Consider the following 9,478-nt stretch of genomic DNA (forward strand, 5'->3'; position numbering starts at 1 on the left):
AAATGAAAGGAACAGTTTAAAAATAAGATAAAAAAGCAAAAAAATAATAAAGAAAAAAAAAAAAAAAAAAAAAAAAGCACCCCTGTCGCCCCCTGCTCTTGCGCTAAGGCGAACGCAAGCGGCGGTCTGTCGTCAAACGTAAACAGCAATTGCACCATGCATGTGAGGTATCGCCGCGAAGGTCAGATCGAGGGCAGTAATTTTTGCAGTAGACCTCCTCTGTAGATCTAAAGTGGTAACCTGTAAAGGCTTTTAAAGGCTTTTAAAAATGTATTTATTTTGTTGCCACTGCACGTTTGTGCGCAATTGTAAAGCATGTCATGTTTGGTATCCATGTACTCGGTCTAAGATCATCTTTTTTATTTCATCAAACATTTGGGCAATATAGTGTGTTTTAGTGCATTAAAATTTAAAAAAGTGTGTTTTTTCCCCAAAAAATGCGTTTGAAAAATCGCTGCGCAAATACTGTGTGAAAAAAAAAAATGAAACACCCACCATTTTAATCTGTAGGGCATTTGCTTTAAAAAAATATATAATGTTTGGGGGTTCAAAGTAATTTTCTTGCAAAAAAAAAAAAACTTTTTCATGTAAAAAATAAGTGTCAGAAAGGGCTTTGTCTTCAAGTGGTTAGAAGAGTGGGTGATGTGTGACATAAGCTTCTAAATGTTGTGCATAAAATGCCAGGACAGTTCAAAACCCCCCCAAATGACCCCATTTTGGAAAGTAGACACCCCAAGCTATTTGCTGAGAGGCATGTCGAGTCCATGGAATATTTTATATTGCGACACAAGTTGCGGGAAAGAGACAAATTTTTTTTTTTTTTTTTTTTTTTTGCACAAAGTTGTCACTAAATGATATATTGCTCAAACATGCCATGGGAATATGTGAAATTACACCCCAAAATACATTCTGCTGCTTCTCCTGAGTACGGGGATACCACATGTGTGAGACTTTTTGGGAGCCTAGCCGTGTACGGGACCCCGAAAACCAAGCACCGCCTTCAGGCTTTCTAAGGGGCGTGAATTTTTGATTTCACTCTTCACTGCCTATCACAGTTTCGGAGGCCATGGAATGCCCAGGTGGCACAAAACCCCCCCAAATGACCCCATTTTGGAAAGTAGACACCCCAAGCTATTTGCTGAGAGGTATAGTGAGTATTTTGCAGACCTCACTTTTTGTCACAAAGTTTTGAAATTTGAAAAAAGAAAAAAAAAAAAAGTTTTTTCTTGTCTTTCTTCATTTTCAAAAACAAATGAGAGCTGCAAAATACTCACCATGCCTCTCAGCAAATAGCTTGGGGTGTCTTCTTTCCAAAATGGGGTCATTTGGGGGGGGTTTGTGCCACCTGGGCATTCCATGGCCTCCGAAACGGTGTTAGGCAGTGAAGAGTAAAATCAAAAATTCACGCCCTTAAAAACGCTGAAGGCGGTGATTGGTTTTCGGGGCCCCGTACGCGGCTAGGCTCCCAAAAAGTCCCACACATGTGGTATCCCCATACTCAGGAGAAGCAGCTAAATGTATTTTGGGGTGCAATTCCACATAGGCCCATGGCCTGTGTGAGCAATATATCATTTAGTGACAACTTTGTGCAAAAAAAAAAAAAAAAAAAAAAAAAGTGTCACTTTCCCGCAACTTGTGTCAAAATATAAAATATTCCATGGACTCAATATGCCTCTCAGCAAATAGCTTGGGGTGTCTACTTTCCAAAATGGGGTCATTTGGGGGGGGGTTGTGCCACCTGGGCATTCCATGGCCTCCGAAACTGTGATAGGCAGTGAAGAGTGAAATCAAAAAGTTACACCCTTAGAAATCCTGAAGGCGGTGATTGGTTTTCGGGGTCCCATACGCGGCTAGGCTCCCAAAAAGTCCCACACATGTGGTATCCCCGTACTCAGGAGAAGTAGCTGAATATATTTTGGGGTGCAATTCCACATAGGCCCATGGCCTGTGTGAGCAATATATCATTTAGTGACAACTTTTTGTAAATATTTTTTTTTTTTTTTTTTTTTGTCATTATTCAATCACTTGGGACAAAAAAAATAAATATTCAATGGGTTCAACATGCCTATCAGCAATTTCCTTGGGGTGTCTACTTTCCAAAATGGGGTCATTTGGGGGGGTTTTGTACTGCCCTGCCATTTTAGCACCTCAAGAAATGACATAGGCAGTCATAAACTAAAAGCTGTGTAAATTCCAGAAAATGTACCCTAGTTTGTAGACGCTATAACTTTTGCGCAAACCAATAAATATACGCTTATTGACATTTTTTTTACCAAAGACATGTGGCCGAATACATTTTGGCCTAAATGTATGACTAAAATTGAGTTTATTGGATTTTTTTTATAACAAAAAGTAGAAAATATCATTTTTTTTCAAAATTTTCGGTCTTTTTCCGTTTATAGCGCAAAAAATAAAAACTGCAGAAGTGATCAAATACCATCAAAAGAAAGCTCTATTTGTGGGAAGAAAAGGACGCAAATTTCGTTTGGGTACAGCATTGCATAACCGCGCAATTAGCAGTTAAAGCGACGCAGTGCCAAATTGGAAAAAGACCTCTGGTCCTTAGGCAGCATAATGGTCCGGGGCTCAAGTGGTTAAACCCACATAGTAATTACTATGGCTCTGTGTCCCCTGATGTACTTCAAAGAAAAGAATTTTACAGGTAAGCTGTTGTAAAAATCTTTTTTGTTTGCAGCATAATCATTTCATTGACTTGTCTATTTTTACAGGTCAAATTTTATCGTAGTATTTTCAGGGAACACAAAGGGTGAAAGGACACACACCTAATAAACAGAGCTGAGCAAAACAAAGATGGTCATTAGCCTCGCATTTATAAACATAGTATTGCCTGTTCACAGACTAGTTTGACTCAAAAAGTACATCTAACATTACCATCTCCTCTTTAAAGGAGAAGTTTGGGGTAGTTTAAAAAACAAAACAAAACATGCATACCTCAATGTGGCAGGATCTTTGTGATGCTGAAGCCGTCCCTGCCAGCTCTAAAATCGAGACCTGAGCACTCACATGACTGCGGATTGCTCAGCTCTCAGCCTGCTTGGAGCAGCGCTCACTGGAGAGGGGTCAGAACACCTGGCTTCGGCTCTGAGCCACGCACTGAGAGCCAAAGCCAGCTGTCAGGCAGCTGGGTGAATCGCCACAATATGGTCGGGTTCATTCCAGCGCCTGGAGCGAGTCTGATGTAAGCTGACAGTGGCCTTTAGCCTGCTGTCGGTTGACTCGAGTCATAGGAGAGCAAAAGTAAGTGCACTTCTGTGACCCAGAAGAGAAACTTTGGCTATTCTTCTCTTCTAATAGGGGGTTAGCTAAGAAAGGCCTAGACAGATCTTCACACAAAATGTAGTAGCCAGATTCAATTTAATCTGACCTATGCAGTTCTTAGTGACCACATGTACAGTGTCTTATGCATTTTTACCTTAGTGGTTGTAAACCTCAGACCTGAAATATAAACAAAGCATATCCCCTTATGTGTGTACTTGTCTCAATCCAGAGCACTGAGTGGCATTTCTGTCTTCTGCCCCATTCTTCTATCTGCATGAGTCACCTCTCTGACACGTTTTCCTGACACCAAGAGAAGATTGGTGACAGGGGTGGGACCTCCAGCACACTGGATAGACAGCCTCAGCTCTATTCCTGTGTGCTGCGTGAAAGGGAGGGAGGGGGGTGTGTTTATGTTCCTCCCCTCCAATCAGCTTTCAGAGCTCTTCATACTGAGTTTTGCAGAGTGTGATTTTTAGCTCTCCCTCCCCTACAAGCTGTATAAATTCTACACTTTGAACAGCTGAGGAGAAGACTGCAGATAAACAGGTACAACTGATGTAGGAGGATTTGTTTGATGTCTATGTATCAACCGAGGCTGATCACTTCACTAGGTATATGTAAAGGTATACAACCACCTTAAAAACAAATCATATTTGGGTGGTCACTAAAACTTTGTGAACACAAATTGTAACCAATGGTAGCTGACTTGCTTTTCAGTGTGTGTGTGTGTGTGTGCCCTAGAACTTATAACTATCCTTTGCTTTACCACCACTAATTCACTGTCCTAGAACATTTTTTTTTTTTTAGTATGACCTGACTAGGCATTTGTCTAGAGCAGTGATCATCAACCCTGTCCTCAGGGCCCACTAAGGCCCCTTTCACACATGCGGACATTATGTCCGTATTTCATCCATCCGTTTTCGGATTAAATACGGACATACATGCATCCCTATGGATGATCCCTCTGCAGAGCGGATCGGAGGAACACGGACAGACGGTCCGTGTTCCTCCAATCCCCCATAGGGGACAGCGGAGATCTGACAGGGCGGTCCCTGCACAGTGTGCGGGTCCCGCCCTGTCATCTGCCTGCTCAGCTGGGGAAAATGGAGCGATCCCCGCTGAGCAGCGGATAAACACGGGGCGGATCAACACGGATCCGTCCCGTGTGAAAGGGGCCTTACAGGCCAGGTTTGCAAGATAACTGAAATACCTCACAGGTGATATCATTTGCTGCTCAGTGATTGCAGTATTCTAGTCTGCATCTCCCCAATGTAATACATAAAACCTGGCCTGTTAGTGGGCCCTGAGGACAGGGTTGATGATCACTGCTCTAGAGTGTCACCAGCTGGAGAGGTTGTCAGATAATGTAATCTCTGTGTAATGTGGGTGGAGAAAAACAAGATCTGTAAGCTAGGATGATAGAGAGAGCTTTGGGGAAAATTGAATTTTCTCCTTTTGTCTGTTTAATCTGTGTATTGCAGTAGGAGGGAACAAGAGCATAAACAGAACTAAACTTTCTACTACATTTTTAACACTCTCTTAAAATTACATTTCTATTAATCTCAAATGCAATTGTATGTTCTTGTCATGCCCTTTTTGCTTTTTTATTTTAAGTGCACCTGTGTTGAGATTATGGACATAAAGGGGTTGATTTATTAAAACTGGAGAGTGCAAAATCTGGTGCAACTCTGCATAGAAACCAATAGTCTTCCATTTGTCAAAGCTTAATTGAACAAGCTGAAGTTAAAAGCTAATTGACTGCCATGCACCACTGCACCAGATTTTGCACTGTCCAGTTTTAGTAATTCAACCCCAAAGTCAGTAAATGATTACTGGATATTTCTTAAATATACTTTATTGTATTGATAATGTAGGTCTACTGACTTATTTTAGTTTTTGTTTTCAGAATTTTATTGGTGCTAGCTATGATGATTCACGGCTTTAAAAGCAGTAATCAAGACTTTAACTTTGGACCATGGAAGCTCACTGCTATCAAGACTCATATTATGAAGTCAGCTGATGTGGAAAAACTAGCTGAAGAAATGCACATGCCCTGTCTTCCTGAGATGATGTTTGGAGACAATGTCCTAAGAATTCAACACTCCTCTGGTTTTGGTATAGAATTTAATGCTAAAGATGCTCTTATAAGAGTTAATACGAAGCAAGGAGCTGTAAAGGTAGCTTGTGCTGAAGAGTGGCAAGAGAGCAGGTCAGACAACGAACATAGCAAAGAAATTGTAAAGCCCTATGACTGGACTTACACAACGGACTATAAAGGAACATTACTAGGTAATGACCTGAAATTCAATGTTGTCACAACTACTGAACGAATTGACACAGAAAAGTTGAAGACGAGAGAACAAATCATGTTTTTTGAGGAGGTTTTGTTGTTTGAAGATGAGCTCCATGATCATGGAGTATCTGGCTTAAGTGTTAAAATTAGAGTCATGCCTTCCGGTTTTTTCCTTCTTCTTAGATTCTTCTTGAGAGTAGATGGTGTCCTTATCCGAATGAATGACACACGACTTTATTACGAAAGTGACAAAACGTACATGCTGAGAGAATACACATCCAGGGAGAGCAAAATCAGCAACCTTAGTCATGTGCCCCCACCTCTTTTCACAGAGCCCAATGAAATTTCTCAGTATTTACCTGTGATGGAAGCAATTTATGAAAAGTTAGAATTCCCATTGATACCACAAGAAGACACAAGTGACTCTCCGACATCAACAATTACACAAACCCCATAAATTCTTTGTAGAGTAGACATGATCTGAAGTTGCCACCAAAAGAAGTCATTGTGAATAGAAAGAAGTATTGATCCCATTTCATCAAAGCACAAATGTAGTACAGTCTCACAGAGATTACAGTTGTTTACAAATGTTTTTGCGATACAAGATGCCTTAGTAGGTCTACATATATTTCATTCTAGGCCATCTGTGGAGAGTTAACATACTAGACATGTGTACAGTTCATGGGAATCAGTTGGTGATAGTGGTTGAAGATGCCTGCTTTCTAGTGACTTCAAGTACTAGTCAAGTGTCGAGACACACCTGATTTTTGTGTGTATATGTATGTATGTGTGTGTGTGTGTGTATATATATATATATATATATATATATATATATATATATATATATATATAATATGCATCTGTAATCTTTTTTTTTTTTTTTTTTTTTTTTTTTTTACTTTGCTGCATACGAAACCAGCCAAACATTTGTATATTCCTGCATATAGATAACCTATGATTCAGATTGAATAAGATCAGAAATCTTCTTTTAGGTATTTTGGAAACATTCTCCACCCAAAGTGTACCACTGTATCCTTGAATTTGCTTACTCCACACTGGAAGGAGATTAAACTTTAGCAATTTAATTTGACATCCTATGTAAATTTGATTGCTAGTGGAATATGGAAACAATACCTTTATAAATCTAAAATTGACATGCAACTTGTGCTTCAACTGTTTTATTTGTAATATATTTTTAGAAAATTAAAGTGTTACTTAAAGCGGATCATCACTTTTTTTTTTTTTAATGCCGCCCTCCTCCCTTGAGTTGCAAAAAGAAAATGTATTTACTTTTTTTCCTGGGCCGTCATTCTTAGGTGAGGAGGATGTACTTGAATTCAGCACATGCGCAGGAATGCCATAGGTCGCTTTGGCATCTTTTCCGGTGTTCCTGCTCATGCGTGTGGTCCTGCACACTGCCACCTGGGATTTCTATGTCGCTCATCCCAGGAAGCGGATCACGGGATCTTGTGCATACGCAGAAAGAGAGCAGGGTCCTTGCCAGTTTACAGGCAGGGGTCCATGGCGTATCTGTGCATGCGCCAGCCAACTTTCACAAGCACTGATACACTGCAAGGTTCTGAAAGGTCGTGCAGACCAGTGGTTCTCAACCCTGTCCTCAAATAACCCCCAACAGGCCAGGTTTGCAGGTTTTCCTTTATCTTGCACAGGTGCTTTAAATCCAAGGCAATGGCTTGATATTTTGGACAGCTATTTTATCTAAGAGAAAAACATGGCCTGTTGGGGGTACTTGAGGACAGAGTCGAGGACCACTGCTGTAGATTAGGGATGAGCCGAACACCCCTCTGTTCGGTTCGCAGCTGAACATGCGAACACCGTTAAAGTCTATGGGACACGAACATGAATAATTAAAAGTGCTAGTTTTAAAGGCTTATATGCAAGTTATTGTCATAAAAAGTGTTTGGGGACCTGAGTCCTGCCCCAGGGGACATATATCAATGCAAAAAAAGTTTTAAAAACGTCCTTTTTTTTTTGGGAGCAGTGATTTTAATAATGCTTAAAGTGAAACAATAAAAGTGAAATATTCCTTTTAAATTTCGTACCTGGGGGGTGTCTATAGTATTCCTGTAATGTGGCGCATTTTTCCCGTGCTTAGAACAGTCCGAGAGCAAAATGACATTTCTAAAGGAAAAAAAGTCATTTAAAAGTACACGCGGCTATAATGAATTGTCGGTCCCTGCAATACTGATGAAAGAAGTCATTGAAAATAAAACGCGTGGGATCCCCCCAGTCCATTAGCAGGCCCTTTGGGTCTGGTATGAAAATTAAGGGGAACCCCAAACCAAAATTAAAAAAAAAAAATTGCTTTGGGGTCCCCCCAAATTCCATACCAGGCCCTTCAGGTCTGGTATGGATATTAGGAGGAACCCCGTGCCAACATTTAAAAAAAAAATGGTGTGGGGGTCCCCCTCAAAATCCATACCAGACCCTTATCTGAGCATGCAACCTGGCAGGCCGCAGGAAAAGAGGGGGGGACGAGAGCGCCCCCCCCCCGAACCGTACCAGGCCACATGCCCTCACCATGGGGAGGGGGCTTTGGGGTAGCCCCCCAAAGCATCTTGTCCCCATGTTGATGGGGACAAGGGCCTCATCTCCACAACCCTTGCCCGGTGGTTGTGGGGGTCTGCGGGTGGGGGCTTATTGGACCCCCAGATCCTGACCTCTCTCCCCCCCCCCCCCCCCTGTATGAAATGGTGATGGTACCCCTACCATTTCACAAAAAAAGTGTCAAAATGGTACAAATGACGACACGGCTTGGGACAAGTCCTTTTTTAAAAAATAAAAATGCCCCACTAAGTCCACCAGGTTACATAAACGGGTGGCCCCGCTCCCTCTGACGCCCCGGGAATGCCATAGGGAAGTCCCTGTGTGTCAAAGGGGGGCAAGGTCATGCAGGAACATCACTGTGAGGCCCCGCTCTCAGTTATAAAAGAACTGTCACCTGCGACAGTTTTGTTTTTTTTTTTTTTTTTTTTTTCGGTCCGTCGGCAGAGCGAGAGAAGAAGATCAATGGACTTTGTGCGTGAGACATTTTTATTTTTTTAATAAAGGACTTGCTTGTCCCAAGCCGTGTCATTTGTACCATTTTGACACTTCTTTTCTGAAATGGTAGGGGTACATTTGTACCCCGTTACCATTTCACACAGGGGGGAGGCCAGGATCTGGGGGTCCCCTTGTTAAAGGAGGCTTCCAGATTCCGATAAGCGCCCGCAGACCCGCGCACCGGGTCATGGTGGGCGGATAGGTGTGGCAGGCTCTGGTGGGTGTTTACTCATACATGTGATTGTGAGTATATTATGAGGATGCTCGAAGTGGTCAATCTACTATTGCTGTGGCTCTGAGGAAGAGGGTTCTCCCTTGTAACGAGCAAGCTGTTGGCATTGCAATCTGGTTCATCCGAATATCTGGTCCAGGTTGCAGGTGTCTAGAGATACTGCTCGCAATTGCTGGAGTATCGATGAGCCTTGTTTTAACCCTTTCATTAAGTTAAAATCCGTATTTTTTGCTAGAAAATTACTTAGAACCCCCAAACATAATAAATAAATAAATATATATATAATGTATATGTAATTTTTTTTTTTTTTTTTTTTGCAGAAAATCTAGAGAATAAAATGGAGATTGTTGCAATATTTTATATCACATGGTATTTGTGCAGCGGTGTTTTAATTTTTTGGCAAAAGGGACACTTTCATGAATTTTTAGAAATCAAAACAGTAAAGTTACCCCGATTTCATTTTTGTATAATGCAAAAGATGTTACGCCGAGTAAATAGATGCCAAACATGTCACACTTTATAATTGCAAGCACTCGTGGAATGGTGACAAACTACGGTACCTAAGAATTTCCGTAGGCGACGCTTTAAAAATTTTTTTACGGTTACCAGGT

At 41.3% G+C, this 9,478-nt stretch overlaps 1 protein-coding gene across 1 annotated transcript in view; it reads left to right on the plus strand.

Moving 5' to 3' along the window:
• Window positions 1–6,797, plus strand: part of TIPRL (TOR signaling pathway regulator) — a 32,650-nt gene extending 25,853 nt beyond the window's left edge. The window contains exon 2 of the mRNA XM_073604999.1: window positions 5,186–6,797. Coding sequence (XP_073461100.1) covers window positions 5,205–6,029 — 825 coding nt within the window. The 5' untranslated portion in view covers window positions 5,186–5,204 and the 3' untranslated portion in view covers window positions 6,030–6,797. The remainder of the gene's footprint in view (window positions 1–5,185) is intronic.
• Window positions 6,798–9,478: the final 2,681 nt, after the last annotated feature.

Source organism: Aquarana catesbeiana, linkage group LG11 (genome assembly GCF_042186555.1).
Source record: "Aquarana catesbeiana isolate 2022-GZ linkage group LG11, ASM4218655v1, whole genome shotgun sequence".
NCBI lineage: Eukaryota > Metazoa > Chordata > Amphibia > Anura > Ranidae > Aquarana > Aquarana catesbeiana.